At 35.6% G+C, this 16,341-nt stretch overlaps 1 protein-coding gene across 1 annotated transcript; it reads left to right on the forward strand.

Annotated features, from left to right (window-relative positions):
- Positions 1–5,964: 5,964 nt before the first annotated feature.
- Positions 5,965–6,918, forward strand: LOC127972588 (olfactory receptor 52K2-like). Its single transcript, XM_052576213.1, has one exon. The coding sequence runs from the start codon at positions 5,971–5,973 to the stop codon at positions 6,916–6,918; it is 948 nt and encodes a 315-aa protein (XP_052432173.1). The 5' UTR covers positions 5,965–5,970.
- The last annotated feature ends 9,423 nt before the right edge of the window (positions 6,919–16,341 follow it).

The following is a 16,341-nucleotide window of genomic DNA, read 5'->3' on the forward strand; positions in this document are numbered from 1 at the left end:
CATTTACTCGTACAGTAAGGTGATGCATTTCTGGTTTCAAATTATTGCTTTTAATTTACTGTCATGGTGGTACTTTTTCATAACACTGAATGTGGAAATAAAGAGTTGGTTATGCTTAAAATGTTGATCTTTTTTTCTGTCTGTTTGTTTGTTTGTTTTTGTAGTTGTGCAGTTATTAAATCAGATTGTGTAAACCATACTTTTGTAACATATGACACTTTATAAACATTAAAAACACTGTACATACTTTTGAATTGTTGTTTATTGTTTATTTTTGTGCCAGAAAAGCTTTGTAACAATGAGGACAACTATTCCAAAATAAATTAAAATAATAAAAATGTAAATAATTAAAAATGAAATTAAAATTAAAAGATAATAAAGCCACAGGGTCTAATAACCTTAACAAATGAACTTTAAAAGTACAATATAAAAAAAAGAAAAACTAAATATTGCACAACAAGCTATGCTTTTTTTACATAATAATTTTAAATGAATGCGTTTTAAAATAAATAACATTTTTGTGCCAAAATAAAAACTTTATATCAAAGAGGATAACTATTCCCAAAATAATTTTAAACCATTTGAATAAAAAATAAATGAAAATTAAGAGATACTAAAGCTACGGAGCCTTATAACAATAACAAATTACCTTTAAAATCCAGCAACAAAAATATTGCACAACAAGCTAGTCTTTTTCTAAATAAATAAAAATAAATAAGCTTTAAAATAAATAACACACTGTGGCTATATTTTTAGGACTTGCTTTAAGGCATGTTTGCATTTTAATAAAAAAAAAAACAAGCTCCCTGACCTTGGATGGGCTGAGTCTGTGAGTTCTTCTATCTGAGATAATCTGCCCAGTTTTAGAAAAAAAAAATTTCAGATGGCACGGATGTGGCCACAATGCAAAGTCTTGTCTTTGTGACTTCAGAAAGGCTTTTGTATACTGGTGAACATCTCCTCCAGCAGGCAGAGTGGCTCTGCAAGGTTGGCCCGCATCTCCATCATAGCATCTGAGGTCTTTGAAGAGGTAGCAGAAGGCCTCAAGCTTGCTACCCTCTCATCAAAGTCTTCCCAAAACATGGCCCCTGCACTGGCAGTCGTACCAGGATCTGAAACTCCTCACTCTGAGCTGGGTTAAAACTGTTAAAGCTGAAGTAATCATAACCTTAATGTTTTAAACAAACATTAATAATTCAAATTCAAAATGTTATTTGCTTTTAATGTATGTCGTTATGTCCTTTTTTGAGCAATCTTCTTATACATATATTACACCAATATGTCAAGTCTGCCCAGGAAAAGCAATTATTATACCAGCAAACTCAAAATTGGAGTAAAAATTAGTGATCGACCGATATTGATTTTTTATAACCGATACTGATACCGATTATTTGCATGTTTATGTACCCGATAACCGATATGCAGAACCGATATTTATTTACTGTTATACTTCTGTTTCTGACAGTTATTACAACACAAATGAGCTGAACAAACCATTTTATTTATAACTATCACTCCCTCCTTGCATACAAAAAAAAATAAAACTTTATATTTATAGACAAATAAATAGAGGGGTCTGAGTCCAAAAAATTAAAGTGCACTGTTACTAAGTGTCTTTGTTTTAAAATAAAAGCTTTGATGAGGTAAAAAAAAATAAAAACAGGTAAAAAAAATAAAGCACAAAAATGATTATAACATATTAACTCCCAGTTAAGCAGAACTAGGTTTTAGTGTAGAAAACAGAGTCTTTCAGCATTCTGCCCTGTAAGCCTGCTTCCTTTGTTTTCATAAATGGCTCCCACTTCACTGAAGGCTCGTTCACTGGGCACCGAAGACAATGGGGGGCAAAGGAACTTTCTTGACAGACGAGCAAGAATGGGGAACCTTTTCTCATTTTGTTTCCACCATTCAAGTGGCTTGCCCATCCTCCTATCAATCACTGATTCCAACTAGTGTTATTAATTATAATGTTTTGTCGGTCTAGATCATGAAATGCTTTCTGACAAAGTGCTGTAACTTATCTATGCATTTACACAAAACTATAAATTGGGCTACTCAACCGCGATCGCGTGTGGAGATTATAAATAATTTCCACAGAGCTGCATTTATTTATATTTGTATTAACTAAATAATGGTTATGTAGTAAATCAAATGATTCTATAATTTAGGGGGTTTAAACGAGATAATCTTGTCAAAAATTTCATGCAGTGGCCGTGCTTGAGGCTTCCTGATCATCAACCCAGTCAGGTGCTGAGTAATATGAACGAACTTTTTTTCCCGAGACTATATAAAGTTAAACAGCTCTTTTCAGTTGGCATTTTATGATCTACATTCAATCTAACGTTAGATTATGAAATGCCAACTGACAAAGTGCTGTTTGACTAACGTATAATTTAATCAACCGCGATCGCGCATGGAGATAATAAATAATTAATTTACACAAAGCGGTATATTTATATGTGTATTAGCGAAATAATTGTTTTGTAGTAAATGATAATATAATCTACAGTGTTTAAACAAGATAATCTTGTCAAAAGTTTCATTCAGTGCTTGAGGCTTCCTGATCATCAACCCAGTCAGGTGCTGAGTAATATGAACGAACTTTTTTTCCCGAGACTATATAAAGTTAAACAGCTCTTTTCAGTTGGCATTTTATGATCTAAATTTAATCTAACGTTAAATCATGAAATGCCAACTGACAAAGTGCTGTTTGACTATAACTTAATCAACCGCGATCGCGCATGGAGATAATAAATAATTAATTTCCACAAAGCTGTATATTTATATGTGTATTAGCGAAATAATTGTTATGTAGTAAATGATAATATAATCTAGGGTGTTTAAACAAGATAATCTTGTCAAAAGTTTCATTCAGTGGCCATTCTTAAGCCTCCAGATCATCCGTCAGTTGCTAAGCAATATGAACGAACTTTCTCTTCTAGACTAATGGTGAGCATATACAACAGATAGAGAATTAAATTCAGCGCTTTTATTTTCAACATGCACTCATTCATGTCTGTTTTATTTAATTCATGTAAAGATACGTCTTTATTGGGGCAGGACATGCCGAATTACACTACGTGACTCAATGAGTTCGTCTCAATTGTTTAGAAACAAGCTGCATAAATTAACTATATCAGGAATTTATGTCTCAGATCTCATTTGTGCATGTCTTTTATGTTAAATAAAGTTGATTAATTAAAGCAAACCAAGTAGAACATATACTTTACCTGTGCACTGAGTTGTTGTTGACTGATCTCCTCACACGTCCGGGCTGCAATGGTGGAAATCTCAAAACGGCCACAAGATGGTGCCGTAAATCGGCGAATCCGATATTACAAAACCAATACCCGATTATGGAAAATTGCTTAAATATCGGGAAAAATATCGGTAAACAGATACATCGGTCGATCACTAGTAAAAATGAACAAACTAGTCTATAAATACTTTTTATTGTAAGCTTGGATTATTATATTATTATATAGCCTAGTGTTTATTTACCGATAGACAGTCAAGAAGACAAATTAATCAACATTTTATTTATAACAGGGTTTAAAATAATAACAAACCACAGATCCTCAACAAACAGTAACAAAAACACAGTGACAGAAATGTCAGAAATAGCGCATGGGTCTGTCACGTGATTAAGGAACGAGTTAAATTCGACCTGACACCCGAGACCCGAAAGACTCATGCGACGAACTAATCAATTCTCTTTCCGGCTCAAGACTGCGTTTGTTTTGCGTATGGGGCTGTCACGTGATTAAGGAACGAGTCAAACTCGACCCGAGACCCGAAAGACTAATGAGATAAACTAATCAATTCTCTTTCCGGCTCGAGACCACGTTGGTTTTGCTTATGGGTCTGTCACGTGATTAAGGAATGACTTAAACCCGAAGACTTCTTGTCAGATAAGAGGTGAGATGAGCTAATCACAGACTGAAGACCCAGGTAAAGAATGATCTGTATCTTATAGTAATTTCGTTTTGTATTGTTTGTAGTGTGATCAACGTTTGCGTAAGTACTAGATGTGTTGGGGAGGTAGCACTTAATATTTTAATAACATTTTGCTAAAATGAACGAAATGAACAAAATGACTCGAAAAAAGATTTGTTCATTTTTTTCTGAACAAAACTCAAAAGTCAGAGTCGGTAAAATGATCCAAACTTCCCATCACTACTAACTTCATTTCTGTCAGACATCTACAGAAGATCTTATTGAGAATGAACTAAGGTTTAGATGTTGATTTATTGTTTTATTTGAAGTAACCATGTCAGAGATCAGTAGGGCTCTCTATAAAGGACTTTCCAAAAAGTTTCATCTTCTATGGTGTCAGTTAGTCACACAGAGATCAATAATCAGCATATGAAGCTCAACAATGGTGACCATAAATAAAGTAAAAATAAAATTTCAAAAATGCAGCAGAGTATGCTGGGAGCCATGGATGAGTTTTGTACTACAATAGTACCCAGCATGCATTGAAGCGTGTTATTTTTTATTTATTTTTTATCACCATTGCTCGGAAAGTACTTTATATTAACTGATTATGAGAGAACCACTGGCTCTTAGAATAGCTTTCAATGTAATTAACCAAACTAATTATACAACACCAATTTAATCAGATTTTAGTCTCTAAACAACTCCATAATTGATGATTGATGTATAACAACAATAATATTTAATACAATTTTATAATATTTTCTACGGGTTTTTGAGTCATAACAAACATGTTTCAAAAACACATGGTTACAACAATCAAAGAAAAATTAAAGTAAGACTGAAGACAAGGGTTAAGATCCCAACTAAAGCAAACACTGATCTCTAACATGGTTACTTCAAATGAAATAATAAATCAACATCTAAACCTTAGTTCATTCTCAATAAGATCTTCTGTAGATGTCTGACAGAAATAAAGTCAGTCTGGTTATTAATAAGTGGAGCTGGTGATGCTGTTTGTGGGGTTGTTTAATCAGATCTTGAGAGATTTCATGTATTTTATTTCAGTTGATTTCATCTAAGGCTGTGCCTGAAGTCATTTGTAGTAGTTCTTGTGTTTCTCTTTTCTTCAGTGATTCTGTTTGTTAGCAGCTGTTCATCACTAATGCTCAATCAGCACTTAGTCAATCACTTGATTACTTAATTGCAACAGTTTAAAACTTACATGGTTTAAATCAAGGCAATCTGTTTACTCCAAAGGTTTGAGTTAAGTTTACTTGTCCGGTTTTACAGTGTAATATTGCTTGCACTGCTTTCCCATTATTGTTATTCTGCATAATATGTGGTTTTTTAAACGTACACATCTTAAAATCTAATCAATAAACAATTAAATGAGCAAAACCCTTTTTTTATCCCTCATAAAATACAGTGTGTATGCTTTACAAGTTTGTGAGGGTGATCTCTGTGGGAGCAGCACATAGACTCTTGGGGACAAAATATGGTGTATTTAGAGACTATGATATGTTTCAACTTTTCATTTCATCCTGAGATGTAAAGAAGACAAGGCAGTGACTGAAAAATTATTTTAAGGAGAAAGATGTGAAAGATGTTTTTACCACATATAAATTTTTCTGCCTGTTAAATAATCTTAAGTATCTAGTTTGGACTCCTTTTATTTAGACAGTTCTCATGAATAGATTTATGTCACAGTAAAAACAAAGCATCAGATTAAATTTAAATACAAGTATTCAGTCAGCTAAATCTAATAACCGTTAATATTATTGTACTTAAGTGCATCATATTTCTTCAGAAAGACCACAATTATGAATTAAATCTGAAACTATTTAATTAGCAGTAATTGTACTGAGCAACATATATTTTTGTTCTGAGAATTAAAAATATATGATGCATAGTGTTGTTTATCGGGAAAACGTATCCAGCTTTTTCTTCTTCTTTTTTTTTAATTTTTTTCTTCTTTAGTTTCATCAACATAATTTGAACAGAATATTACATCTACAGAGGGGTTTATCCAGCATGAAGGATCTTCCTGCAGAAAATGTTTCATTCACAGACTTCAAACTGATTGGTTTCTACAGTCTAGGAGAATGGAGACCTTTATTATTTTTGCCTTTCTTTCTGATGTTTTTGTTAGCTATAACAGCAAATTCTATTCTCATATATTTGATCACCTCTCAAAAGTCTCTGCATTCTCCTATGTATGTACTAATTGGTCTTATGGCTGTTGTAGACCTTATGTTGCCTATATTTTTTGTACCTAATATGCTTCTAAACTTTTTGTTTAATTGGACTGGGATATCGCTAACTGGTTGCTTGATACAAATGTTTAGCCTTCATTTTGTTGGAACATTTCAGTCCACTTTGCTTTTGTGGATGGCACTGGATCGTTACGTTGCAATTTGCAAACCTCTTTATTATCACAAATATATGGAAATCCCTAACTTTCTAAAGTTTGTTTTTCTGCCAGTAATCAGAAATGTACTCCTGGTTGTCACCACTGTCTCTCTGGCAGGAAAACTGTCATTTTGTGTAACAGATATCATTGATCATTGTTTTTGTGAACACATGGTATTGGTTCAGTTAGCATGTGGAGATATAACTATTAATAATTTTGTAGGACTTTTGACTGTTTTCTTTATCCCAACTGCAGATTTTATTCTTATCAATATTTCTTATATTGTGATTTTCACCTCTGTGATCAAGTCTGGCAAAACTAACATGAAGGCCTTAAACACCTGCATTACTCACTTCATTGTTATGTCAGTTACTTTGACCTTTGCCTTAATTGCATTTTTGTCATACAGAATAAGAAATAATTTTTCTCCTAGTGGTCGTGTGTTTGTGAGCACAATGTACTTACTTTTTCCAAGTTGTTTTAACCCAATAATTTATGGAGTGAGAACAAAAGAAATTAGACAAACATTTATGAAGTTCATTAAAAATGTAAAAGTATTACCACTGTAATGAATCAAATAAAAATTAATGTACATAGGTTACTGTACTATAGCATGGTAATGTGCTTTCTCTGTCTTGATATTGTTTTGATAAAATAATAATAAAAAGGCTCCATCATGAAAAAGGCCCAGCAAAGGTTGTACTTCCTCCGCCAGCTGAGGAAGTTTAACCTGCCACAGGAGCTGCTGAAACAGTTCTACTCCACCATCATTGAATCCATCCTCTGCACTTCAGTAACTGTCTGGTTCAGCTCAGCTTCTAAATCTGACCTCAGAAGACAACAGAGGGTAGTCCGGACTGCTGAGCGAATCATCGGTTCAACTCTCCCATCTATTCAAGAACTGTACTTATCCAGAGTGAGAAAAAGGGCTGTCAAATTCACTCTGGACCCCTCACATCCAGCACACTCCCTCTTTGAACTGTTGCCATCTGGTCGACGCTACAGAGCACTGAGCACTAGAACGACCAGACACAGGACCAGTTTCTTCCCTCAGGCAATCCATCCAATGAACAGCTGATAATAACGGCGAACACACTACACTTTATATTTATATACACATACACTTTATTTATCTAACACACATACTTAGTATACACTTAAATTTTGCACATAATATATATGTACATACATAACTGCATTTTGTAATATACCTGCCTACAATTGTCATTTGTATATTGTCATTCACTATCTTCTTATTTGTATTTTTTATTCTTTTATTATGTGTTTTATGTTCTGTCGCTGTCATTCTGTTGTACTGCGGAGCTTCTGTCACGAAAACAAATTCCTTGTATGTGTAAACATACCTGGCAATAAAGCTCATTCTGATCTGATTCTGATTCTATTAAGTAGGTGTATTAATTACATAATTAGTATGTATATTTATTTAGATTATGTACATAAAATTACATTTCCAGAGCAAGATATCTGGTTGGGTTAATAAACTTGCAACATGTTTCAATACACTCATGTTCAAAACAGTTATAGCATTTGCTTGGTGATTATTTTGAATGTTGCTGTCTCTACTAATGTGCTGATGACCTGAATCAGATGTGATTGATTAAGGAGACATTCAAAATGCACAGTTTTGAGGGGGCTTCAGCATGCAACACGGTCAGGTACAACATTGACAAAAGGAAAACACATTTAGAACAGGATGTTTTAACACTAAAAATCAACTGTACATTTTTATCATAGATAGCTCAGGCTGATAAAATTCTAACAAAACCATATCAATAATTTTAGTGGCATACTACTCTTTAAAAATGTCAGGGACTATGGGGAATGGGTGGGGGTTTAGATATATGGAATGAAATTAAAAAAAAAGTTGTCATTTAATTCTCTCCATCAGAACATTATCAGATATCTACAACAAATAAAAATGACTTTTAGTCTATGTCATGCCGCTTGTGACGACACCTGTTATTGATTCTGTGAATTGCGGTTGGCACCTGAGCCCATTAATCACCTAAATAGCCAGTCTACTGGAAACACCTGTGTTCGTGCCTTGGATGCTGTTTAAAAGATCACCAATTGACCGGGGAGAGTCAGTCTTTGGTTTTGACGCTTTGGTTTTGGACTCTTTGGTTGTGTTGTATTCTGTTGCTCTTTTCATTTTCACTTCAACACTATATTACACTTCACACCTGCATCTTGCTTTACACACTGACCTTACTGATGAATACAGAAATACTGTTATTTCCTTTAATTGTTTCCATTCTATAATTTAGTGTTGTCTTATTTTGTAATTAAATAAATATTACTTTGAGCTTATAATTTGGTCTTTCGTATGTCCCTTGTTTTGTTGCTTCCCTTGAGCCAAGGGTCGTAACAAATTGGGGGCTCGTCCTTGCTTAGGTTATTTGATTGTATTGATTATTTTTGGACATACGAAATTGATTTGTACCAAAGTAATTTTGTTCACCGTGTGAAATCACCAGTTGGTAAATAGATGTGCAATATTGTTTTTTTTTTTGAACATGAGTTTTCTCTGATAGGTATAGTGGCATGTTTCTTTTGAGATGTGTCGGATTTGTTATTTTTGTGTAGTGTTGCGGTGAAAGTGGGAAGTAGTAATTATCTCGGGAGCACATCCGTGGTGTTGAAGGCGTCGCTGGTTTGACCAGTTGCGTTTTTCACTCAGAGGGCTATAGTGCATAAATACCCCCCACTGGTAATCGCATAAAGAATAGGGTTGAGTTAGGTAGAGGTACTGGAAAGATAGAAGGAAAACTCTCGTTATTTGATTGCACTGTGCTAATTAAAATTTTCTGGTGATTTTTAGCATGGCTGATACTGATGAGTTTGTTAGTTCACCTTCGCATGAATTTTTGGACAGGTGTACTAAAGAGCAATTATTAAGTATTGCCGAACGTTATGAAATTTTGATTGAAGATAAAAAGCTCAAAGAAAATGTTAAAATACAGTAGCTTTGAAAACTGAGTTGATCGAAAAAGGTTTATTAGACACTGAGATGAAGGAATATGTACCAGCTGCATCTGATTTAAAAAGTAATTTGTCTTTTGAACAACAGAAAGAGCTGCTACTCTTACAGATGGATCACAAGAAGTTAAAACTGCGTTCTGAACAGGGTAAAATGGAATTAGAAAAGGCAAAAATGGATTTGGAATTGCTCAAGCTCAACATAATGAAAGAAGGTAAGCTTTCTAGTTTTGGTCAGGAGCAGAGTGTGTCTTTTTCGATCACTTCTAATCTAAAACTTGTCCCCAAATTCAATGAGGAAGATCCTGATACTTTCTTCACTCTATTTGAACGCATGGCAGAATTAAGGAACTGGTCAGATGATAATCGTGTTGCACTGCTGCAGTGTGTTTTAACTGGGAAGCACAGGTAGCATTTACGTCATTGTCAGTTGATGATTGTAAAGATTATGATACAGTCAAATCTCTCATTTTAAAGGCATATAAATGTGTGCCTGAAGCATATAGACAGCACTTTCGATTGCAGAAAAGACGAGTTACAAACAAATTTAGAATTTGTGCATGATCTGAGAAAACACTTTAATCAGTGGTGTAAGGCATTAGACATTAAAACATTTGGAGGGTTTAATTCATTTGATGGTGTTGGAACAATTTAAAAATTCAGTTCCAAGTCGTATTGCTATGTATATCAGTGAGCATAATGTTAAAACGCCAGAGGAAGCGGCTATATTGGCCGATGACTTTGTATTGACGCACAAAACCACTTTTGTTGATTGGCATGCTTGTGATGTCCAGTATGCAAAGTCTCCATCTACGTATTACCGTGTTTTCACAGGAAAATTTGATCCAAGTAAGATTTGCAATTACTGTCATGAGAAAGGACATTGGAAAGTAGATTGTCCGGTCCTTAAAAATAAATCCAAAAGTAATGCACAAAGTTCACAAGCTAAGCCTTCTGCTCTTGCAGCACCAGTCCTGTTGGTAGGGAGTGAAATCGTTGAAAGTCAAAAACTTGATGTTCATTTCTCTTCTTACTCGCCTTTTATTACAGAATGACGTGTATCTCTGGTTGGAGAGAAAGAGGAAATCCCCGTTAAAATCTTGCGGGATACTGGCGCAATGGATTCATTTATTTTGGAATCAGTTTTGCCTTTTTCTTCACAGTCTCATACTGGTGAGAGTGTTTTAATTTGTGGAATAGGACTGAATATTCTGTCTGTGCCTCTTCATAAGGTAAGGCTTCAGTCCGATTTGATTCAAGGTGAAGTTGTAGTGGGAGTACGACCAGCTTTGCCAGTTGAGGGGGTCCATATTATTTTGGGTAATGGACTGGTAGGTGAACGTGTGTGGGCTGATACTTCAGTGTTTCCCATAGTGACCACTGATAATAAAATTGAGACTGAGCTGAGTGTTTTGTGCCAGGATTCATCATGTGTCGTGACTCGTGCTATGAAATGTACCAGTGAGGATGAAATGTGTGATCAAAACGAGATTCAATCTGATAAAGGCTGTACTAAGTTGTTTATGCCTGACTTTTCTGCTTTGTCTTTTCCTGTCTCTGTAGATGATTTAGGAAAGGAACAGCGAACTGACTCCTCTTTGGATGAACTTTTTCAGAGTGCTGTTCTTCCAGTAGAGGAGTATAACGTTGCCCGTGGATATTTCGTTCACAATGGAGTGTTGTTGAGAAAATGGAGTCCTCACAAAGATTTCGTTGGGGATCCTGTTTTTCAAGTAGTTGTTCCTACTAAGTTTCGACAAATGATGATCGAAATTGCGCATGATCAATTAGGTCACCAGGGGGTGCATAAGACTTATGATCACCTGTTGCGATATTTTTTTTTTGGCCGCGTTTAAAACGAGATGTCTCTGCTTATATTAAGAGATGTAAAACCTGCCAGTTAACCAGTAAGCCGAACCAGGTGTTGAAACCTGCTCCGTTGATACCAATTCTGGCTACTGGTGAACCGTTTGAGCATCTTGTTGTTGATTGTGTAGGGCCACTTCCTCGTTCGACGTCTGGTAGTAGTTATTTGTTTACTGTGATGTGATTGAACACACGTTTTCTTGCGGCATATCCATTACGTACAATTACATCTCGTTCTGTTGTGAAAGCTCTAACTCAGTTTATATCTGTTTTCGGAATTCCGAAAATCATCCAGAGTGATCAAGGTTCAAATCTTACTTCGCATCTCTTCCAGCAAGTTTTAAAACAGCTGCACATTAAGCATAATCAATCTACTGCGTTTCATGCACAAAGTCAGGGTGCATTGGAGAGATTCCATCAGTCGTTAAAATCACTTCTCCGTGCATACTGTGTGCAGCTGGATAGAGATTGGGAAGAGGGTTTACCATGGATGATGCTAGCTGCACGTGAAGTAGTGCAGGAAAGTATGGGTTTCAGCCCTAATGACTTGGTCTTTGGCCATAATGTTCGTGGACTGTTGTTTGTATTTCAGCAGGTTGGTAAAGCTGTAGAGCCTCCTAAAAACTTGGTGTCATTTGTTTTGGGGTTTAAAAACAGACTCATCCAGGCTAGAGAACTAGCGAAATTAAGTCTCGAAAAACATTAAAAAAAACATGAAACGATTGTATGATCGTACGGTTGAACGTCGAGTGTTTGTACCTGGTGATCAAGTTCTTGTCTTACGATCGGTGGTATCTTCTCCTTTTGAAGCCAAATTTGATGGCCCATTTGTTGTAAAACGGAAATTGACTGATGAAAATTATGAAGTCTCAATGCCATCGCGGAAAAAGTCAGTTAAACGGTGCCATGTAAATCTATTAAAACCCTATTATGAAAAAGAAAATTCGACGTCTTTGCATCCAGCACTTTTGGCCGTTTCCATTGGTGGGGGTAATGTGAGTTTGGTGGGTGAGGAAGAGGAGACCATTTCGCTCGATGATTGTGTTTTCCAGGGTCATTTGAATAATTCTGAGTCATTGCACAACTTGGAGTTTACTCTCCATCATTTATCTCCTGTAAGATGTCAGGAGTTATGTGACTTATTACGTAGTTTTCCTGAATTATTCGGTAATGCACCATCACGTACTGATTGGGTTGAACATGATATCGATGTGGGGGACGCAAAGCCTATTAAGCAGCGTTTTTATCGTGTTGCACCTGAGAAACGGGAATTGATGGAGAGGGAAATTAAGTATATGCAGGACCAAAATATTGCAGTACCTTCATTTTCTGATTGGGCTTCCCCATGTATTTTAGTTGGAAAATTGGATGGTACGGTGAGATTTTGTACAGATTTTCGCAAAGTTAACGGTTTAACAAAACCAGACTGTTTCCCTCTGCCCCGCATTGAAGACTGTGTGGACCAGGTTGGTTCAGCCAAGTTCGTCAGCAAGTTTGACTTGCTAAAGGGCTATTGGCAAGTGCCTTTAACCAAGAGAGCACAAGAAATTTCATCTTTTGTCACTCCGTCAGGGTTACATTCTTATCAGGTCATGAGTTTTGGCCTGCAAAATGCTCCGGCGACTTTTCAGCGCCTCATGAACGGAGTAATTTGTGGTCTTGAGGGTTGTGCCGTCTATTTGGATGACTTGTTCGTTTTTAGTGACAGTTGGGAGTCTCATTTAAAACGTTTGCGTTCGGTGTTGAGACGTTTGGCTGATGCTCGACTTACAGTGAACTTGCGAAGGCGACAGTGACCTATCTCAGGAAGGTGGTGGGGAACGGTGAAGTGCGTCCGGTGCAGGCTAAAGTGCAGGCTGTTCAGAACTTTCCTTCCCCAAAAACAAAGAAAGAGCTTATGAAGTTTTTAGGGTTGGACGGATACTATCAGTCTTTTTGTCGAAATTTCTCTACTGTAGTGGCACCGCTTACAGACTTGTTAAAGGGAAAGACAAAGTTTATCTGGTCTAACACTTGAAATTGGCTTTTGAGAATGTGAAATCTTTGCTGTGTTCAGCGCCCGTGCTTATGGCTCCGTGCTTTGATAAACCTTTCACGTTGCACGTTGATGCTAGTAATGTGGGAGCTGGAGCTGTCTTGCAGCAGTCTGATGTGGACGGAGTGTACCATGCAGTTAGTTTCTTTTCGCGAAAGTTTAACACATACCAATGTAACTATTCTGTTGTTGAGAAGGAAGCATTAGCCTTTATTTGGGCATTGCAGCATTTTGCGGTTTACCTTAACTCGAGTGCACCTAATGTGATCTACACGGATCATAATAACTTTTTTGAATTCTTTGCATTGTCCGAATCAGAGGTTGGTTCGGTGGTCCTTGTTCCTGCAGTCCTTCTGTCTAGATATTCGACATATCCGAGGATCGGAAAATGTGGTAGCTGATGCGCTGTCACGCGCCCCAGATGCAGTTTAATCTACTGGATTTGACGTTATTCCTCCTTTGGTGTTTTTAGGAGCTGTCTGTGGTTCTGAACTTGAGTAAACCCTATGACTGAATTTTGTTTTGTTACAGGGATCTTTGTGGGAGTCCCTGTCTTATGGGGAGGGGTGTGACGACACCTGCTGTTGATTCTGTGAATTGTGTTTGGCACCTGAGCCAATTAATCACCTAAATTGCCAGTCTACTGGAAACACCTGTGTTCGTGCCTTGGATGCGGTTTAAAAGATCACCAATTGACCGGGGAGATTCAGTCTTTGGTTTTGGACTCTTTGGTTTTGTACTCTTTGGTTGTGTTGTATTCTGTTGCTCTTTTCATTTTCACTTCAACACTATATTACACTTCACACCTGCATCTTGCTTTACACACTGACCTTACTGATGAATACAGAAATACTGTTATTTCCTTTAATTGTTTTCATTCTATAATTTAGTGTTGTCTTATTTTGTAATTAAATAAATATTACTTTGAGCTTATAATTTGGTTTTTCGTATGTCCCTTGTTTTGTTGCTTCCCTTGAGCCAAGGGTCGTAACACGCTTGAAAAAAAGAGGCATTTTTGTTTTGTTTCAAGAGTACACCATGATCTATTTTTTTTTGTAACGGTGCTACTGCGCACATCATGAACCAGGAAGTAGATCGATATGCGGTAGTCAGTCAAAGCTGTCTGTAAACTCTCTGTCCTCCATTTCTCAAATGATCGCATTTACCTATTGTATCCATTAGCGTGATTTTTTTTTCTTCAAGTTGATTAGTCATATAGTTTCTGAATAGCACGTCAATGAATTCTGTGAAAAACATGCAAAAGTGGACATAAGGCTATATCTCCGCAACAGTTTGCCATTTTGAGATCAAACTTGGTGTGTGTTATAACAAGCAAGACCTGAGACTACCTGCAGTGTTTCGGTGCTGTGCCCCATAGTGGTCAGAAGATATGAAAAATGCTAATTTGTGCTCATAACTTCTCAATGCTTACACAATTAGCACGGGCTAGACAGGTACAACACTTCACATTTAGTTTGCTAAATGTGATTACATAAATTACTACAATCATTAACATTTACTCCCTGCATGTTCCTTACAGTATTGAATACAAATATAAATTGTTCAAACATATTTCAACCCTCGTTCTTACCTGTAAAAGAGGAAATAAAAAGTAAAACACGGACACGACGTGGCTTCAGTCAAGTCCAATGTTGTAATGGACGTACGTAAGCCACACGTTCCGCACACTGGCTGAACGAGGCATTGGCAATCGTTAACAGATCCTCACTGAACGAGGCATTAGCAATCGACCACAAACTGGTACTTAAACTTACGGCAAAAGAAAGTTAAACTTATATAAACAAGCAAACACTGCATATTTTAATTTAAGGTGCATTTCCCCAAAATGTTATAGAAGTAAATAACACAGCATTTTAAACACAGATAGTTTTTTATCCTATTAATCTATTTAGACTCTTTTACCCAAAAAGAAATAGATTACTGATCTACAGGCCATAAGTGTATTTTAACTTTCTCCTGTTTATGGACCATTTTAAGTATCTTTTGACTTATATCAACCCATTCAATGTATCAGTATTACACATTTTTTATCATCCTATCACTGACTCTCAATATGATTATCTCCAGAGCTCTGGAAGTTCACGTCTCAACAACCAAATAACACCTTGTCACTGAAACACTTGTAAATAAACTGTTCATTTGCAGTAAACTCTCCGTCTCCATAGTGGTTTGTGACAGCTATGTTAAGTATTTACCTTTTTTTTGTTTTGTTTTTATATATATATATATTTATATTTATATATATATATATATATATATATATATATATATATATATATATATATATATATATATATATATATATATATATTCTCGCATAAATGTAACTGGAATTACTGAAATGACCTACAACATACTCTTTATTAAAAAAAAAAAAATATATATATATATATATATATATATATATATTCTCTGCAACCGTGCACATAAACGTTTTCCTCAATTTTTAAGTGCTCTTTTTATTAAAATACAATTATGGGTTAACTGTTTTCAATTAGTGTTCACTTACTGTAACCTTTTAATTTACAGCTATTACAAATGCTATAGATTTTGTTTACACAACACAAACCAAAAACCAACCTAATGGCGCATTTTAAGTGATCCCCTGAATAAATTTGCCACATACTGTAATTAAATTAATATCAGAGCTATGGCACAGTTCTCAGAGCGACGGACTCATGGGGACAACATGCATCTGCCCTTTGTTGTGTCCCAGATGTTAGATTTTAAGTTGTTAAATGTTATGGCATAATTTTAGTGCCATATGTGTTACTATGATGAAGTTTGGTCTTTTTTGTTGGTATATTATCATTATATCACTTAATTTTAATTTTCAGTTATAAATTGTAAAATATACATTTACATTTTACATTTAGTCATTTAGCAGACACTTATCCAAAGTGACTTACAAATGAGGACAATGGAAGCAATCAAAAAACAACAAAAGAGCAATGATATATTTAATCTTGTAATACCTGAAACTTTGTCACCATATTTTTACAGCAGATTTCTGCCAATCACAACAGCCGTGATAACTGTAAATTTAGCAGGATTTGTGTAAGTGTGTACA

This window comes from Carassius gibelio, chromosome B15 (assembly GCF_023724105.1).
Source record: "Carassius gibelio isolate Cgi1373 ecotype wild population from Czech Republic chromosome B15, carGib1.2-hapl.c, whole genome shotgun sequence".
NCBI lineage: Eukaryota > Metazoa > Chordata > Actinopteri > Cypriniformes > Cyprinidae > Carassius > Carassius gibelio.

What these genes read in the sequence shown, in the direction of transcription:
- LOC127972588 (XM_052576213.1), top strand. Translation starts at nt 5,971, where the DNA reads ATGAAGGATCTTCCTGCAGAAAATGTTTCATTCACAGACTTCAAACTG.